General features: G+C 31.2%; 1 protein-coding gene across 1 annotated transcript in view; it reads right to left on the bottom strand.

Moving 5' to 3' along the window:
* Nucleotides 1-16065: 16065 nt before the first annotated feature.
* Nucleotides 16066-21516, bottom strand: part of LOC128998078 (uncharacterized) — a 36080-nt gene continuing 30629 nt past the window's right edge. The window contains exons 16-21 of the mRNA XM_054424069.1: nt 20250-20564; nt 19668-19895; nt 19171-19283; nt 18525-18653; nt 17975-18046; nt 16066-17197 (exon numbers count right to left, since the gene is read on the bottom strand). Coding sequence (XP_054280044.1) covers nt 18537-18653; nt 19171-19283; nt 19668-19895; nt 20250-20564 — 773 coding nt within the window. The 3' untranslated portion in view covers nt 16066-17197; nt 17975-18046; nt 18525-18536. The remainder of the gene's footprint in view (nt 17198-17974; nt 18047-18524; nt 18654-19170; nt 19284-19667; nt 19896-20249; nt 20565-21516) is intronic.

The following is a 21516-nucleotide window of genomic DNA, read 5'->3' as shown; positions in this document are numbered from 1 at the left end:
ATTTTAAACATGGATGGATAGTAGGCATGTATTCAGCAAAACCTGTATTATTGTTTCAGGTTGAACAGTAAAAACAGTAAAAAGGTTCCCTGTTTTTTAGAAACCAGTAATACAAACAATACCCCCGCCGCAGCAAACCTGCCGTCTAAGCGAATTTCCATTCGCCTGAAATGATTTAAAAATGAATCTATTTAAATAGCATTAGGTTTTACGAGTACCTAGGTTTGCTGCTACAAGGAAACTAATAAAGTGTGTTTTTAAGTAAAATAACTATAGATTAGTATAAAATCAATAAATCTTTTACCAAGTTTGATCAAAATATATCCATAAACAAGCTACAACATTTTACAATATTCTCCATAAGAATAACATGGTAATTTTAAATTTACAATTTTTTGAGTTTTCTCCGTAACAAATAACTGTACAAAAACACTTTAATGTACTGAATTGTTTGTTTTTTAAGCTCTTTAAGAAGGTCTAGAGAGAAATTGGGAAATTTTATGTTTTGAGGGCCAAAGATTCGAAAAACCAATTTTTACCCCATAAAACCGCCCATAAAACCCTGTTCCCATGGTGGGTAACATTTTATTATTTTTTTATTATCAGATTGACATTAAATTTTACACACATACTCAGAAAGGTATGTAGAATAGAAAAAATGACACATTTTGCAAAATTTTAAAATAAAAAAAAAATTCCATTTAACGGTGGCGGATCCCCGTAAACAGGAGGCACTTAAAATCCAGCTGGGGCCCTGTTTATATTCTAGATGGCAACTTATACCATTATAGGTATATCTGATTTCGAGCTACAGTCAGCATCCAACCATACACTCGGGAGTAACGTTATCAGCTTGTGTGGCGTTAAGTGTTAAGTGAAAGTGGGTTTATATTTGGGGTTTAACGTCTAAACATGTACTAACACAATGTATCAAACCTAATGAATATGATTTCACAATTAAACTATATTTACCCTTTTCATATACAGGGAGCGGCAAAATGATCCGACAGTTTTTTTTGCCGCCCTGTTGAGCGAGTGAGTAGTTGAAGGTGGTAGGATAGGGGCGTTTTAAAGCCGATGTGCGGACATTTTTAGTAGCCATTGAGCTGTAGACGGCTGAGCACCATGTATTTGTAGTGGAAGTATTTTTAAATTGGCAGTTCCTGTGTAGCTGTTCAGTAGACGTTTCAATGTGGGTCAAAGAAGAAAAATCCCAACTCGAAACACCATTTTTCTGTGGCTGGGTAGATTTAGAACTACTAGTTCAGCATTGAAACTAAAATCAACAGGTCATCCAAGGTCAGCCCGGACGCCAGAGAACGCCAAGAGAGTAGGGAAGACTGTGTGGCGTGGTTGAAAGTGCGATTCGTCACTCATAATGACATTTTTTTCACGTTTACACTACACAAATCGATCACTTGTTCTGAAAATGAGATGCACTTTGCATGACCACTGGGCTTCAAATTTTGGACAATTGCCTTTTTATACGAATGGAATGCAGGTCATATCGTAATACTTTTCCACCGAGCGGCCCGACATGTGCAGAGCTGCAGTTTATCTACGTGCTGGCCGCCGAGGACTAGCTTCCACAGCTTCTCCTACTCTCTAGACGTTCTCTGGCGTCCGTTTGGACTTGTTGACTTTTTTTAATGCTGAACTAGTAGCTCTGAAGTTACCCACCCACAGCAGAATGGTGTTTGGATTTGGGACTTTTCCCCTTGGACCCACCTTGAAATGTCTACTGAACGGCTACACAGGAATTTCCACAAAAAAACACTTCCACTAAAACTGCATGGTGCTCAGCTGTCCAAAGCTCCATAGCTACTAAAAATAACTGTGCATAGACTTTGGAACGCCCCATCACACTCCACCACTCACTCACTCGAAAGGGCGACAAAGAAAACCATCAGATCATTTTGTCGCTCCTTGTATTTATATATTTTTTTAAATATATAATGTTATTATTTGTGATGTGTTTGTATGTGAAGTGTAGTACTTTGAGGATCATTTATAAACACTATTGAACACGATATTAAGTCATAAGGTCATTTATTGTTAAATTGTATCAAAACAACAAATTATTCCAGTGATGTTTAGTTGTCAAATATTATATAGGAGTTGTCTGTCAAGAAATATAAGCTAAAATACTTAAATACAATTTAATATATTACACATATAAAATACTAGTGAGTTTATATAATTGTGTCCCATTGTTCTATACGTGCAACTGGAGTCTAAACTTGTTTATTAATTAGCTTATTTCTATTTGTACATTTTCCCTTGTAAATATACAATTCTTCTTCCATAAGCATTCATCACATTTCCTTTCTTACAGTTCTTTAAAATACACATTGTCTTTCATTTTGTCTAATGAGTGGCCATTTTGTAACAAGTGATGTGCGACATTTGATATTTCCGGTTGGTTGTTTCTCCATGCAGATGTGTGGTTTATATATCAGTTCATGGTTAAACAATAAAAAGCGTAACTACCCATATGTAAAAGCAAAATTACTTCTGTACAAACTAATAGAAATGTCTTACTTATTATGTAGCAGTTAAAAAGAATAAAATAATCCGCAATAGTAAATAAGTACGCAGTTTTTGATCAGCCCAAAGAAGAAACTTATTATCACGAAAAAAGACGAATTGAATAATCATCTGATCAGACCCTTATTCGATCAAAAATCTACCAACAAATTTGGGGTTACAAGTTTCTGTGAACTATCTTATCAATTTACCATTTAATAAAATTCTGCGAAGTTATTTACAATTTAATTACTGAGCTTTCCACAATACTTTTAGGGCAAATCTGAATTTTAAAAACCCATTTTAATCTTTTTAAGGCTAGAAAGTAATGGATTTGATTCAAGACTCTTAAACTTGATTTTTTTAAATACTTTATTATATTTTAAACTGAATGCAAATCAATTATTATGCGATGAAACTTACAGTCTCTTCTAAAAAAATCATAATTAAAAATCTAGCTGTCTTGATTGTTATTATTAACTTACATTGTAAAAAATTGTGGAACCATTGATAATGATAAAATGAATAAAAAAAACTCTTAGCTGCAGAACCTGTAAGAATCATGCATTAAAACATACTTTACCAAAATACATGTAGTGGAAACCAAATACCACTACAATATATATTGTGTTAAAAAGTCCCGGAACAGCTTAGTATTTATTTTATCCAACATAGGTACAGTTTTGTATGAAGATATTTATCATAAAAACCTACCTTTTTAAGCAATTATCAATTTTCTACTCCTCCAGGGAAACGGCCCACAAATAGTAAGAAGTAAATCTCTAATGTAAGCATAGATTAGCATATGCACGTCAAATTAAAGGTCTTTACCAGTAAAATACTATGCCGCAAATTGAAACTCAAACGGACAACCGAGTCCAGTAATTTATAATACGTACGATGCTGATAAAGGAGTTATCTAAACTTTTAGGCACTTCTCTACATAATGAGTGTACGGTAATTTAGAAAATGTATTTTTATTTTATCTATAAAATATTTCTCATTTATTGTTTTGCCAACAGACATGAAGTGTGGTGTAGCTACTATGGCAAAGGATGCTAAAACCTAAGGGTTAAAACCACGTAGGAATATAGTAGGAGAAAGCAAAGATGTGTTTATTGTTAAAGCGGATTTTGTTTGATGACCAACCGTAATTTCAGGGTAACTGATGCAATTCAGCAATGTTCAAAGCAAAGCCTCTTTACAATCCAAACATTACATTTTTTGGGATTGTTCAAGAGCATTTGTTTGTACATGGATTTTCCCACTAAAAATTATGTAATTCGAATTATTTAGTTTAATAAATAATTATATAGTTCCATTTATTCAAGCGCGAATTTTGAATGCATATTAAATTCAAATTCACTTTATTGTCACATAAAAACATTTGTACATAGCAAAGCTGTTAAACTGGTGACATTCAATCTAATTCAATCTAAACCTAAAAATACAATTAAGTTACAGAACATTTTGTCTGACTCTAAAACAACAATTAGATTAGAGAGATATAACAATACTCTTTTAATTTCGTAAAAAGTCACTTACAGAGTAAAAGATATAAAGTATTCTTAAAACTCTTTAAACGGATTTGGCTTTTAATGTTTGTCGGTAGATTATTAAAAAACTTCATACCCATGTAAATGGGGCCCTTTTCATATATTGTTAAGTTATGTATTCGGTATTGAAAATTGTCTTTGCTCCTTGTGTTGTATGCATGTAAATGCTGCTGTCCACAAAGAAGATCAAAATTCTTCTGAATGAACAGTAAGCATGAATATATATAGAGAGAGGGAAGGCTCAATAATCCTAACTGTTTAAAGATTGGCTTACATGAGACTCGTGCCCGCGAAAAATAATATATTCATATCTAAGAAAGAGTATTGATATTACATTCTAATATCGTTATATTTTTCTAAAATCTTTAGGCCTAATAAGATTTGAATATTAAATAATGATTACTAATACTAAATGAAACGTATTACGACAAGTTGGCAGCATTTACTTCCACATACCAATCTCAAAACATTTAACAACTGAACACATAAAAGTATTTTTTCTGTTTTGGCTAATGTCCCAATTTATAAAGGACGTTATTGAAGAACATGAAGCCACTTTAGCGTAGTATATTTAAATTTTTTTTTATCCATGATTAATTCAGAACGGTTTTAAGTAAAAAAAAAAGGGTGTTGCTAAGTCAAATAAAACCTCCCCTATGAAACAAGCATCTATCCGGGTGCAATGAGGCCATGAATATTAACAGACTTTTTAAACCTCGACTGATCTTTTGAGCACCTATTTATCTTGCTTTAGCGTCAGAAGGGCTTTTACTGTGGGACACTTTTGTACATAAATTGAGAAATTAAAAAAAATATTTTAAGAAGATACAAATGGTTATAATATAAGGAAGTTTTGTAATTTAATGTTGTTAATATAACCTTTTTAACATATATTATTAGTTGTCCGCATCTTCAACCACATATCCACTTTAATGGTTGATAAATATTATTTTAATTAATATACGTGATCAACTTTAGTCGATTCTAAATTATAAGGTGTGCTAGCAAACCAATAACATATATATTTAAAATGTTGAGAATCGAATCCAATTAACACATGTATAGTTAAGATACTCATTAATAGAAAATATGTTAGCCAACCACTCGGACTAGAATATTTCTATCTATATTATCTATATTTTTATAACAAATACCATTTGTATGGTTTAAGATGTTTTTTACCAAGCCTAAATTATGAAACGAAGATTATAATTTCATCCCTAAGATTAGATTAGATCCGATTATATCACTTATCCCTTACTTTGCAACTCACCTTTAAAACTGCATAAACATGACGTTATTATAAAACAATGACCGCTGACTTAATGCCAATGACCTAATATATTATTTTCTAAGGGAAGAAATAAGCACACCAATTTCAATATAATTGCATCATTACTAATTAAATTTGTGTAATCGTAAATCTGTAAATAGTAACTTATGTGCTATTTACTAAAAACAATGTAGTTGTAAATTGTATATCACCAGACCAGCCCTAGGAATGTTAATCCAAGTAAGATCTATTAACTTGTACAGAGTCAGGAGTCGAGAGCAAGTTGACTTTAACTCAAGTTTGACGTTGGATGCTGTCAGAGGCTACTCCTCACAATTAATCACTAGCAGCGGAGACATTCTGTAACCATTACCTCTGCCATAGGCTCCGTCAAGTAACGCAGTGACTTGCTATTGGCAATAATATAAAATGCACTGTATTGCAGTATTTTATTTATTGTGTTTACTTCTTATGCCTAACAGTTTAGTGTAATAGAACGTTTATGATGCAGTAGAAAATCAATGAAAACTAAAAAGTGATAATAATATGATACGCCTTGTCTTATTACTGTATTTGCTTCGATTTTTTAACCGTGTATAATATTAATGCACCTGTTGATTAGTTTTTTTATTAAAACAAAAACGTTGTTATTGAGGATATATTATATTTTACTTCTATTATTAGTAGTAAGATACAGCAATATATTATTATATCACAAAACACCAATGATATGTAGTCCCCGTTAAACAGTGGGTGGTGTTGAGGTTCTTTGTCATTGGGCGTGGCTAAGTAACAAACAACACTTTTATTTTTTATAGCTTCGCTCGCACTACGTTACCAAGCCTCTAGTCCTGGCCCTACCATTTAATATGTTTTAATATTTAATATGTTTAATTATTTTTCTTACTACAGTAAAGATTCGTTTTACCAGCGATGGTTTTACCAGCGAGACTGACAAGCGGAATTATACGTGTATTCTCAACTAACATTCCACGGGCGTTGCACGTAAAACGAGTCGCGGGGCATTGCGGCTGATGGGAGTGAACACACTCATCTTATCTCGCTGAATTTTTTCCACGGACGTTTCTAGTTTTAACCTGACTGATTTACTGTACAGTGAGCGTGGAGGGGAGGGGGGGCGGAACACGGACACGGACGATTTTTATTGCCAGTGTGGCATGCTCTATCTCAGTCTCACTGGTTTGCCCGAAAAACCTATCTCGTAAGACGAGTGTGGCTACGGGACAGCTATTTTGAGAGAACGGCTGGGCGTAGAAACTCGGTAGGGGTGTCTAAAGAAAGGTCTTGGTCTGTAGATACGCGATCAAAAGAAACAGGGTAGATTCCATCGGGGCTTTGCCCCAGTGGCCTTTAAATTACGACCATATGGATAATTTTACACTACTTTTAATGAACCAGCTGTTAATATTAAAATTGTATTCAAAGGTCTACTGAAACCGTCAAAATTGATGTTTACATTATTATTTATGATTTTAAATTTATTCCCCATTGCATGGCAAGTTTTTTTTTATAGTTTCAACAAAATGATGAATTTAAGATACATTTGAAATGTTTTGTTAAAACATCTATGCTTTATTGCCCTTAGAAAATTTTTTATTATGAAATCAGTGCGGCATATCAATTTCAAAGGAACATATGATTATTCCTTATCGGGTAAGCATATATTTATTGTAAGGTTGGCACTTGCCTTTTTTTGCCTACTTTCAATCACCATTTATTATTGAATTCAAGAAAGAACACCAGAAATTCATTTATTGGTATAAAAGTTGTCGATAATCGGGTTGAAAATTGTGCCATAGATGAGTACCTTGAGGATGAGAGCTCAAGTCCAAGTTTTGGAACTATGGAATATGTTTCATCTATGGTTTTGGTGAAGTAGGTGAATTAATGTCAATTCAGGTATTTAAAAATAAAAATTGTACGGGGTTTTTACTTTGATATACACATCCAGCTAGGTCGAACAACACATCTAAACTTACTACATACAAAACATTCGGAAACACAACAGTACCATCACATCTCATCGCATTTGCATAATTTGTTACCAAGGCTGGACTAGGTTATGGATTTGGTTCCGCTAATGTTCAAGATTTGTGGTCAATTTTCCTACAATTATGGTTCATTCCATCCACGAAATACATGCACAGCTTTATGTTATCGATCTGGTCAAGGCAAAACTACCCCATAAGTTAATCAATTAGCAAGTAAGTACAGGATGATTAAATACATGGGTCGATATGGCATGAGAAGGAATTAAAATTGCTTGGATCGAAATAAGAATGTTACTGCTTTCTGGAGAATCAGATATTTTTATCAAATACAAAAAAAAACTGATTTAATATGCTGATAAAATTCTGTATTTTTATGACCAAAGATGAAGATTCACTTATAAATCCGAATACAATCTGAATGATTTTCCTAAAGCAGTTGGAATTAGTTGTTATTAATATTGACTCTTTCCGTAAAATGATACACTAATTATATGAACTCCTTTTCCCATATAGTGAAAGTGGCTTTGACATGGAACAAACTCATGAACAAACAATTATAAGACTCCTAAAAACCCTTTGGGGCAACCTAAAGCCGATAACAAGGTAGGAAATATTGTGTTAAACGAATTTAAAAATCACGTTTTTTTTAGAAAACATAACCGTCATACTTATTATTATGCTTATCCTCCATTATTTAACTAAGATTTTAATAACTTCACTCTATCTATTGCAGTTTGCCGAATTTACACAAAACCTCAATATTAACCATCGATTTCGACGGGGTTTCGGTAGTATAACTTATTTTAGAAATAAATAAACTTGAATTATATAAACTTTTAGGCCTAATTGTGAATAACTCTTGTTACTTACATTCTTGACAGCCGGTTATATAACTATGGAGGGTTAAACGTGGAGAACAAGTGGTCACATCACCAATCTTGACAAGACTGGATAATTTACTTTCGAATACAACCAGTTAACTTTATTCGTTCATATATGTTATATTTCTATATGAAATTTTTATTATAACAAGAATATTTATTTTTCAGTAACTATAACTATCGTTTTATTCGTTTTTGTTTAAAATTTTAAATAGTGGTCAATACTTTTTATTCATTAAAATTGATTGTAAGATAGTACCATGCAGTCCTGAATTTGTCTCACTTATTAATATAAGTTATATTATATTAATATAATTTATTCGTTTAAGATGAAGCAGATGACGACAGCGAGTAGAGGGTAACCTATTTGGATACTGCGGACGCATTTGATGTAAAACTACTCTAATGCTGAGCATTTTGCCACCAACCTAGAGGATACGTTGTTCATGATACGTTTACGTTATTTTTCTTTAGTATAAAGTGCTTCAGCTGTTCAAAAACATACTTTGACAATGAATAGGCGTAAAAACATTATACTACGTTAGCTTTTTTTACTTTTTGTAGGCTTGTTTTGGTTATTTATTCAGTTAAGTGTTAAGTTGTAATGGGTATAGATAGTTTTTAAGTAGATAATATTTGGATATTTAAGGTTTCGGATATCGGGAATAACCTGCAACACATCAACTAATATACAAAACACAGATTTTGATTCGTGGATGTTTACTTTTTCATATTAAATCTCTGCAGGTAGGGTTCGTAAATGAATAGATTATTTGGTTTTCCAAAGCAAGAACAGGCCACATAAATATACTGATAGTGTAAATTCAAAAGTATCGATCTGTTTAAATGCAAAATAATATTTTCTTCATAAGGATAACATTGAAACTTTCAAGACCACTGGTGCAGAGTCCTGAGAAGTTTTCGAAGATTTGATATCACAGAAACCTTGCCGGGGGCGTATAGAACATCTCCCCAAAGTTTCTTTACTATCGGTTGGCCAGTTTGGTAAAGCATAAAGGACAAGCAATGTTTTTTTTTAAATCAACTAATGCGTGCTATACGAATCATGTCATAATAAAACGAACATGTAACGTATTTGATTTAATATTCCCTTTAAACTCCATTGTTAGTACTGTAACACTATTCAATAGGTTCTCACATTTAAAATCTTTAATAGCTTTTGCTATTTATGCCCAATGTACGTATTTACTAAAATGCGACCTAAAATAATAATATATATTTTACTTGCCACACCCATTTGTGGTTTACTTAACATTTCAATTATATAACAAAACAATAATATACTGGAACGTGGTGACGTTAAAAAATTCAATAGTTTGTAGATATATTTGTGGTTGTTTAGAATAGTTAAATTCAAGATATGATTTTCATTTGTTTTTATTGACCTAAAGTAGTGTATTTGAAATTTCTTAAAACTTACGCAACAGTACATTAATTTAGTATAATTTTTTTATTAGTAAAAAAGAACAATATTGTTCTTTAGATTATGCAATATTTAATAATATTTGTATTACCAAATTAAAATTATATGCTTTGACAAGCATGTCGAGAATAAGTGAAGCATTCTTGTCAAGTAGAATGGTAAACAGACTCTGGGGAGACCCAGTGAAGGAAGAGCTGTGACAAGTCATGGACATATTATATAAGCTGTACAACTATTTAGCATATCAATTAATTGTGGATATAAATTAGTTCCAGTCTTAATTAATTTAGGAATTTAAAGGTTAATTACGTGTTTTCAACAGATAATAATGCTCTTTGTTGTTCTTAAAAGGTTAAACAATTATCCAGTTACTTTATCGTATAAATTGGAATCGTATTACCATTAGAGATAGTTTTCATAGCCACTGTCATTGCGTGTTAGATCTCATAATCATCTAAATGACAATCAATTGGAAATTAAATAAAAACACAATTCTATCAATGATATATATTTAGTTCCTTTGAAATATATTCTGACAATTAATTATTGTGAGTAGATTTATCGTATTTTTTAGTTTCCAAAGTCGAGATTAATTCATGATTACAGTATGTGCAATGTACGACTAATAGCTTTAAATGGTTCGAAATGGTCAAATAGATGGTTAGATTTTTTATGGTATCTGAAAGTTAGTCTTATAATTATGTCAAAGGTACGGTCTGTCAAAAAAGTAAGAAAAGGTATATAGGCTAAATACTCAGGTTGAACTATCCCTAAAAGAGCCTCTTTGTACAGAGAGGCGCTTTAGGTTGAACTAAATCCGCACGACATTCTTAACAGCTTTTACTTGGGCTGTTTTACAACAAATATGTTAACACTATATTTTAATTGTATTAACTAACCATATTTGGTTAGTTTATTACGTATATACCAATGTTAAGCTTTTTAGTGTTGACGATATAAATATTATTTTGAGACAACATGGCAAGGAAAAAACTCTAAGTCTACCCACCAATTAGAATGGCAGTTACTGACAGTGAATAGAAAAAAATACATGTGAAGATAAGCTAAATTCCCTCCTCTTATTTGTTTCCTTTTCATATCAAACATTACGACCTTTTCTAATAATATGCAGAATGTTATAACATATTCAAGTTCACACCCTTGAATAGCGAGTTGTGATGATAATTTATTTCTGGTCCTTCCAAATCATAATATACATAGTGTCATGTCATTCACCATCAATTCCCACCACGGTATCGAGTAAACAATCTGACAGTAACCCCTTTAACGGATACAGCTTTGTTGTTTATTCCCCTATAAAAGCTTTACTGAAGGACATTCTAGCAGTAATGGACGTAATTTAGCATAGTTGTAATTTGTTTTCAATTAATCTACGCGAAATAAATATTTCGGCAATTTAAATTAGTTTTGATGATAAATTATGTTACTATGGTGCATTTAATAAATTTATATTTGTAAATATATCATATTTTTCTCCTGAAATGACACAAATAATGACAATATACATATTGTAGTTTTTATCCTGTCAAAATTTTAAATATTTTGTATATTTTAAATACAAATATTAACAGAGGGCCAGGCTTACAAGTGACCATGGGATTGCATCTTAGCTGGAACAGCTTATTGTGCACCCTCATTCACAGGTCCTCATTCTCCGTCAAATCCCAGGTCCTTTGTGAACCACGAGAAACTTTTCACTATGATAACCTGTTCTTTCCTTTATAATAGTAATAATAATAATAATAAATGGTCTTTATTCAGCAAGCGTTTTTCAGATATTTACAATTCTGCTTTACAAAACAACTCTTGTCATTAACCTACCTAAACTATAAATAAAAACAATCCATCAAACAATCTAAAAACAATATAAATAATCAATCTTCTCTGTGGTGATACAATGTAAAAACAATCAATAATAGCGATCTTTAATAACAATCTATAAAAATAATCTATGGCAGCTGCTTATCCTGACGTCTTTGCCACGAATGGCTTACCTGGACAGCTTCCCCTTGATTTTTTTTTGGCCTCAGCCTCCATCCGTTTCCTGTCCGGGCATTTACATAAATAGTATATTAACTTACGATTAACGTTGTTTTATGATGCGTCGTTAATTCCATGATTCTCTAACACAATGTAGGCTATAATAAAAACATTTTTTTTAAATTGTAATTATTACTTTACTTATTCAAAATAACTTTAATACTGGCAAAGTTATAATAAAATGAAATTCGTTTTATGACAGGCAAAGAAAGTTATTGCGTCAAATTAGTGTTTTTGCCGAGCCAGATAGAATTAGACAAGAGTGGAGTGACAGGACCGAGAACATTTTTCACGCTGGTGAGAACAATTACGTTGAAACATTTGTCGCTCTCTTTGACGTTCAATCTAGTTACGTGAGTAGCTTCGTGTATCCGAGAGAAATTTACATGAGTTGCAATGTTTGTAAACTGGCACTTGATTAGTTGCAACAAGATGGATTTTTCTATTGTATGATGATTTTCTTATGATATGTGCCGTGCAATGGTGAGTCGCATTTCCATATAAAAATGTGTGACCATATGATGTTAAATGTGTGTGATTATTGTAGGTTTGAAGAGAAGTATTTTATTTTTAATTTATTAAGCTTGGAATTACTATTACATATCAATAGACTTATGAAGTAATGATTTCAACTTTTAGAATAAATTACCAAAGATAATTTAAAAGATAACAAAAATATCAATGATTAATTGTTTATGTTGAAAAGCTTATATAACTTCTTGGTTAAATGTTTTCGAAAAGTTACAGACGTACAGATAATTAATTTTTATCAGCATACGATCCAAAACGTTTTCATTGGTCACGAAAAGGAATAATCAATAATAATATTCACAAGCAAAGCATTCGATGTTTTCAAACAATAATTGTAATTTAATCCTAACATAGTAATAACGTGACCACAGTGGAGTCTAAAAATATAATGTACAAAAGATAATAAACGCTGGTAAGGAAACTATGGATAACAAATAATAAATCAAGAGCATACTCACACTTAGGGATGTCAATGAAATTATATTAGTGGATCACTATTTATAGCATAAAATTTATTTGTAAAATCTTAACAATTAAAATGGGTAATTCCTCTTTGCTAGATCAAGATCATGTTGAATGAATTTAATGATTAATGTTATAACATTTTGCTATTAGCTCAAATTGCAAACTGTAATCTCCTGATCATAGATTATGGCAATGTCTTGCAGGTTTTAAAACTAAGGGTATGAGTTTTCAAACGAATAGTTTACCAAGTAGTCTAGTTGACGAGCAAGAGCGAAGTAAGTAACCACAAGATCGGGCGCTACAGTCCCAAACTCCTTAACTACTGCTTTCAATATTAAAAAGTACTTAGAACATAACACTGATTCGAAAGGACTGGTATATTCCTTTTCCTTTAACAGATAGCGATATAATTTGTCTTGTTTTCAACAATCATTTTGACATACAGAGCTAATATTTTTATTTGGTTGTTTAGTTGTTTATAAGATTGCAGCAAGTTTACTTGAAAGACGTATTTATAAACATTGAAACTAAAATATACGAGTATTGTTAAAACTGAGAAATCGAATTACATAGTATTCAATTATGTATTAAAAAACACATCAATAGTGTAACAATCACGCTTTCATTCATTCAGTACACTTGTTCTAGCTATATTTGAACGTTAGTTAAGATTGCAACCCAAGTTTACCACTAAAAAAACAATAAAATTGGAAATTCGATAACCGACAATAATGTATTTCACAAAATTATGGAGAAGTAAGCATTTTTATTTTATACTATGCACGTAAGAGTTATTGCAGTAAAATAGTACAGATATACTTAACGGTGGACAGTATACATAAGTTTCTTTTAAAATTATGGACATAGCTTATTTAATATCGATAGGAGTTTTGGTAGTATTAACCACATTAAATTATTTTATGGCCCAGTATATTACGATAACTATTATAGAGTATATAAAACCTACGATTGGTTTTTACGAAAGTATCCGTTTCAGTTCAGTTCTTAGAATTGAAAAGTTTCACATAACAGCATTGATTACTTTCTTATAAGCATAGTTTTACTCATAACAACATGGCAAACTGATTAATGAGTTTCAAGGATTAAAAGAGAAGAAGTAAAATTGTAATGATTCGAACTTCAACTAATCAGCTGTTCAGGCCAATTTAATTATTGAGTGGTGCAATAAATTAGTGTTTGGTTCAATGTTTCGGTGTATCACTGTCAATGGTAATGAGAGGTTATAAACGAAAACATGACCACTCTTATAAGTTATGAGTAGTGATTGATAGTAATTAAAACAATGCCGTAGGTAAAGTAGTGTACGCAACTCGCGTAAATAGTGTCAACGATACTCGTAGAAGTTTTTAAGGCACTCGCCAAGGCTCGTACCTTAAATTTTCTACTCGTGTCGTTAACACTATCTTTACACAATCGTTGCGTAAACTTCTATATTCATTGAATGATCAACCATATTTGGTAACTAACGCAATTAATATCATTATTGTTTTTACACTTATTAATCTTAAAACAATGCTAAATGCTCAAAATATGTATAATTTCACTCAGTTTATCGCAGTTAGATGAGTTAGCGTAAGCCTTGAAAATAACCGTCGATTTCGACGGGTTTCATCTAGTATTACTATAACAAGAATAGGATTTGTTTGTAAGCCATTAACGCCGATTTGAACAAAACATTGTAAAATCCTTTATCAAACAATGGGTCGTTGTTGCATAAACTAGTATTATGTGAAAATATAGCATTCTGTTGTTTTTATTGCATTTTTAATTTTTTTAATTGATTCAAAAACACTACAGAACAAAAAGTGTGTTTGTAGATACTGCGCGACCAAGCAAGGACAATTAAGAATATTATTCAAATACAGGAAAGGTTAGAACAGAAATGTATCTGTATGAATTGCAAAATGTCACATACATTATGGAATTAGAATCAGCTTTGAGTATTAATATAATTTTCAACAATGAGAGAAAATATCTTTATTATTAATTTGTATTAAATACCTGACGAGTCACGATGATTTATGAGCCACGTTGGGAGATAATCTTTGTTTATACTTTACCTCTAAAAATACGAAGAGTGATATAAAAGCATGTACACCGCGACTTGCTTATTTCTATAGGTATGCATTTTTTAAAGTTATCTTGAATATTGAATACTTGAGCTTTTAATCCACATAACATAATATTGCAAATACATATACTGTGTATATATTATTAACCATGTTGGTGTTTTAGGATGGTAAATTTTTATAACAAATTAATATAAAAGTGTTTAACAAGGTTTAATGAGCGGTTATAATTTAATAAAGTAAGGAAACGCAAACAAAACTTGAATTATTTAATATTAATATATATTTAATGTTTTTAATTTATTAATATATTTTAATATTAATTTCAAAACTTGACTCAAGAAAGAAAATCTCGATGGGATATATTCATCGTCTACTAACTCCTAAACAGCTATTTTCTTGAACAGTAAAGATAAACTTAGTTTCATAACTAGCGCCACAATCTTCACCAACTCGTTTTACGGCATTGCCATAACCTTACATAAAAAAATCTCACTAAATGTAACTGCAATTTTCTCAACAAATTTAAAATGTAAGAAAGTAAGATATAGTTTAATGCTGGTTTATGCTATAAGAAATACAAATAAATGTGTGTTTAATATTTTAAAAGTAGACATTACAACAATCGTGGTTATTATATTTGCTGCCTCTCTAGTCATCACAAATGCTACATTTACATTGTCGTTCATGAACATTTAAATTTTCCTCCCCTCTTGGTTACCTGGTCCTGTGGTGATATATGTTGGTTGTTCAAAAATATTTTAACGCACGTGGTAAAATTATTTACTTCTGAAATGGCATAGGCTGCGTTGACTTAGTCGTATTTTACTAAAACATAATACTATCTTGAACAAAATTCAATGCATTATACTCCGAATTCCATGTGCTTAGTAAAATCCTCTTAGTGACCAAGATATGCACCACCTAATTCCTGTTATATATAGCGTTACATATACCCTGGTAAACGTACAAGGTTTGATGCAATTTGGTTACGTATGTTGAATGTAATGTTCGATGGATTACTTACCTTGTGTGCATGAACTACTATCAAAAGATAGTTTAAAGGATTGATCAAATAAACACTCACATCTCTGTTTAATATAAACTGAGGTATATATTTTATTTATGTACACAGTAGAAATATACAATATTTAACCATATGAATTTTTGGCAGAGACACAATTTATTTACCAGTGTTAAAAGAAATAAACTGGAATTATAAATATTTGTGTAAGTATCGTAACAATACTTTTACAAATAACACATACGTATATTTAGACCTACTAATTCAATTGAGAACCAAGTTCTTATAAGGTAGTTAAAAGTTTTTTGTAATTTGTGTAAAAGAGTTCAGTATTTTATGCTATGAGGTACAAATAAATTGAAATTGATCAAAACTGTATCTTTGGAGTTAAATCAAAAGAAAATACATTTTTAAAGTGGCTTTAGAGGCTAAGAACTAGCCTTTAAAACACGAAAACCTTTCTTGTATGAATCACGTATTACATATTATAGTATATAATTAAATGTTGATTTGAAATTATATTTTGACTTAAATGAATTCCAATAGCTAGCTCATATAAAAAAAAATATTCTGATCCTTAATTTTTTTTCTTTGCTATATTAACAAATATATATTTAAACAATGGTTTGGTTACTAAAACCTCTAAATACTATTATTGACCTCAGTAATCAATATTTTTAGATAGATGTTTGAAATGTAAAGTAAACACAGCTTTGGTCTTATTTTGTTTATTTGGAACAACCTTATAACCAGATATTTTTTATCAAACCCATAATTATCATATTAAGCAAATGGTTGCATTAAAATATTATTATTTTTAAATTTTAAAATATTTTTTGGTATTTTTTACTAGGAAAATCTAAATGCTGACAGAAAATTCCCAGTTTGTCATAAATAATTTGCAAAGAACCCAATAGTTTATTTGTTTTTATATAGCATCAAAAAAATCATTAGTATTCAAGAACTTAATATAAAGTGTGGTTTTATTATAAAAATGTTAGAAACCAAATGATAAATGTAAAAATCGTTAACATGTACAAGAAACGTGATTACAAAAGCAATGTAGACCAGAACACCATCACTTATGATCGTTAATGTGGATATTGGACTGATGACATTGCCTTTATTTCCAGCTGAAATGGATTGTACCGAATATACCAGAATTAGCTAAGTAAAACACGTCTAAAAGACTAAAAAAGGAAAATATGCGAGTACGTTGTTGAATATGTTAATAAACCTACTTTCTAATTGAAAAGTCCTTTTAACTCCAATATAAAATTAAACTATACTAAATTCCTCTGCATACTGACATCTTCACTTAGACGTTTAAGGCACTGAAAATAGTACAAACGTCATAAGTATATAAATAAATTTAAACTGTAATATCAATTTAAAATTGTCTTCAATTAAGTATGAAAATGTGGAAACACTTTTTAATTTTAAGGATAGTATAACCCATTTTTTAGATATTTACTTACAATTTAAACTACTCGTATTTGTAAATTTCTAGGAAAACATTTTTGTTTTTTAAATGTAAGACTTCTAGGAAAATATTTTTGTGGGAATATCGTCGTCAAACTGAATCTATCATCATAAAATGAAATTTGTTTACGAGACTTCAATGTTGTAAATTTTAAACTATCAACAGAAGAATTATTGATAGAATAAATTATATAGAAATGTCACTAAAGTTATATGGTACTGAAAAAATTAGTTTACATAATTGACATAAAAGAATTTCAATAATAGGTCATATTGCCAAAATATTAAAACATCAAGCTATCAGAAAATCTTGAACAAATGTTTTATCTCGAAGATTAGATAGCCGAAATATTTTAAACAAACATTTTATGTATTACTGACCCTGACAAAATAACTTTTTAAAATTTCAATCACAATAATGGTTTTAATTTGCAATTTTATTTTCTAAGTATTCAGGTTAGAGGTTTGAGTGCCACATGTAAATTGAGATAAAATATTTGATATTTAACTTGTTATAACCTTCAAAATAAAAAATATATATAGCCACCCAAAAGTATTAAATGAATAAATTTAATTTTATTTTATTTTATATACATTTGTTGAACTATGGATCAAGTAAATATTCTTACCTTGAACAACTCTTAGCCTGAATATACGAATCTCGAGCTTTTAATTTTAATAACCCTTAAGCACCTCCTTACCTGGAAAAGAATTATTTGAATTTGATTAGTTATCACTTTAATTTGTAGACAATGATGGATGCGGTGAGAATGTTAACAATCATACAAAGTTCAAGGACCCAAATACAATATCGAAGTAAAAATGAGTGTCTCTACTTTAATATTAATATTAGTGTTTTACTACTTTCTTAACTCTTTGTCTTTTAATATTCATTTAATTAACAATGTGTAAATTTAATGTAATTAACACTGACAAAAAAAATTGAAAATATTTTTTAAATATGATTACTTTTTAAAACACAAAATTATTTTGAAATCACGCCATTTCGTTCTGATTGATCGTCAAGTGGTACTTGGGGGAGTCTTACATAAATGTTTGTAATGGCTTTGACGTTGAAGTGTGACATTTCATAACACCTAGTACTTGGGTTTAGAATAGACTAAACCTTATTCGTCAGACACTCGGTATATAGGCAGTCTGTCGGCATTTTCTACTTACACTGGCCGGGGGCTAGACGGTGCTCTCCTTGTGTCTGAGGGCTGTCTGGGTTTCAGCATTCCTGAGACACGGGGTGACAGTCTCGCTGCTGGGCCAACCTTTATGCCATCTCACCGGCACGTCCGTTATCTAAGAGATATAGAAAACATGTAAACATCTCTATAATACAACCGTAGGCTTTGTAATAATGATGTTTAGGTCATAGGTTGGTTATTATTAAATTTAACAAACACATTTGATTTTAAATTATGGTAGCAAGTAATTACGAGTGATAATTATCTGCAACTAATGGTTATTAAATGTCATTGTTTGAGCTTGTGCCAAGTTTTTAAATTTTATATACATATACAAGGCTTAAGTTACAAGGCTTACAGGATACAAAGTGTAACAATCAATACAATATTGATTGTTAACATAATGAACATAATGAATTGAGTAACATAATGAGCCAATTTAATTAGAGCATGAGAAAATATTTAAAAATTGTTAATGAATACCTACTCTTGGACGGAAAAAAATAAATTTATATCGGATGTATAATACTTTTGGGTCGAAAATGCATAATTATCTAAGAATAGGTTAAAAGATCCAAATGCGTTGTAAAAGACAAATATAAATAATATTGGTATTAAGATATTATATATACCACGTGGGTGTAGGTGAGTGGAGGCAAAGCAGCAGTGCAAGGACTAGTGACATGAGATGTGTCCCATGGGGGTACAGGGGACAGCTCTACTCCCACCTCAATCTCCTCCACCTCTGTTAACAAAAAGCAACATATGTCACTCGCAATGTTTTCTTCTGAAAATATATTCACTTGGGGATATTTTGACAGAAAAAAGTATTGAACACGCTTTTATGTCATGCACATATGTTTTTATTTCAGTTGGATAATACGAAAGGTCAACTAAAATAAAAGTTATATTTCTATTTTGTTGTTTTTATGTGTTTTCAATGCTTATTAAAATAAAAATATTTAATTAAATTTGAAAGTGAAGTGAAATAGTGTTTCTGATGTTAAAAAATATAAATACGATAGTTATTCTTCAGGATTTTCTTAGGATACATATGAAGCTTTGTTTCGGTTGGGATAAACAATAGAGCTACGCAAATATTTTTGACAAACAATATACTAAAACTAACCAGTAGGAATAACGTCAGGATTGCACTCGTCTTCTGATATAGGTGGAGGCAGCGTGACAGAGGTTTGTGCTGACGTAGCCTTGTCATATACAACAGGCTTTGGATCGGCAGCATGTCTTCTCCGCTTCAGCCGCAGAGTCAGCACAAATATCAGCACTATTAGGACAAGGCCAACGCATGCTCCAATAGCCATCAGCATTAATGGGTCAACATCGTCCATTCCATAATCTGAAACAACACCTTATGGTTCATTCATGTTTTAATTTCAACGTTTACTTGTGTAAAAATGATATATTTTATCTTACCAATAAAAACTAGTTAATAAAATATGCATACATATTTAGATGTAACGAAATGTTGCAGTTACGTTTTTCTGTATAGTTATTATATAGATGATAGATAGTTGAACTAATCATTATGTATCTCATTATGGTTTATTTATAATAAGGAAAAAACATAATTAGTGCACTGTGTTGATAAGACATGATATTCGCGTGGAAATTGAGTCTTACGTAAGCAAACATCATTATTATTTATAAACCTACAAGTCATACTGTTTATCTTTGGTTACAGGCGACTTACCAGAAACTCTTTGGTAAAGTATGGTGTGTTCATATTTCTCCGTGGTTTCTAACAGCTGTACTACGTCAGGACTGCGACCCTTGCCGTTGCTGGAATACACGGTGATGTTGTATGTGACTCCAGGCTCAAGCTCAGTGACGTTGAACACCAGTAATCCACGAATACTTATATTGCGGACCAGGTACCCGACGTTGTCACGGACCTCTGCGACAAACTGCTGAGGTAGCCCACCATCAAATCCTTTGGCACACCTCACTTTAAGAGTTCTGTGGTCTTTGTAGGGTACTGAGCAATTTGAAGGAGTGTCTGGTTTACCTACAACGAAATGAATAAATTATCATTTCATTACTGAAATGTGATACGCTCAATATATGTATATAGTCTTATTGTAAGAGATACTCAAAAACGTTTATTAAATTATTATAAACCATAAAAGGGATGGCAATGCCTTAATATTTTTATCTGTTGTCCTATACCCGTACAATCTAACATGAATTGTAAGTGAATAATAATCGTGCGTGCTGTATTACGTACCTATTCAAATCCCTCCAAATTTATCATTAAACCATTACATTACTGTCAATAAAAGAAGGAACTCCAATAATACTAATGCGATACTTAAATACACCTAAGCTGTGCATCTGATCCAGACTGATGATTTAAAAAATGACACAAAACTTGACCGAAACGAAAATCATAAGTGGTAAGTTTAAATGAGAAATAGTTTTAATCCCAAGAATACCGATGATTTCATCCGAATTACTCATTGAATTCAAGATACTAAAATTTTCTTTGCGTCTTGCTTTCGCAATCGCCATTATAAGGCACAGAGCAATCCCTGACTATCGCCAGTTAAATTTAGAAAATGCATCATTTATTTCACACTGACAGCTGTCTAGGTACGCCTAAATACTGATATATTTATACACGTAATGAAAAAAAAAACAAAAAACATTGTTTATCCACTGGTACTAATTAAGTAAAATAAATATTCAATTTTTTTTTTTGTATACTTATCGTAAAGAACAAATCACCATTTAAAATAATAGTTGTCAGCACAGCAACGCGTGCCGGGTTATTGCTAGTACAGTAAATGTATATAATCAAAATTGTAATATTACTTCATGTAATAATAGGATAGGAGACGGCTGACGCTTTATTGCCGATTCGACCTGTTTGGAGTGTATTTGCATACAGAGGCTCTATAAGTCTTCGCATCACCAAACAATTTCAAAGTATATTGCAAAAGTCTTGGCGAACGACATAC

This window comes from Macrosteles quadrilineatus, unplaced genomic scaffold (assembly GCF_028750875.1).
Source record: "Macrosteles quadrilineatus isolate MER2022 unplaced genomic scaffold, UCM_ALF_1.0 Scaffold_1__1_contigs__length_201487025, whole genome shotgun sequence".
Taxonomy (NCBI): domain Eukaryota; kingdom Metazoa; phylum Arthropoda; class Insecta; order Hemiptera; family Cicadellidae; genus Macrosteles; species Macrosteles quadrilineatus.
The sequence above is the reverse complement of the archived record's forward strand: the minus strand, read 5'-3'. Positions and strand labels throughout refer to the sequence as shown.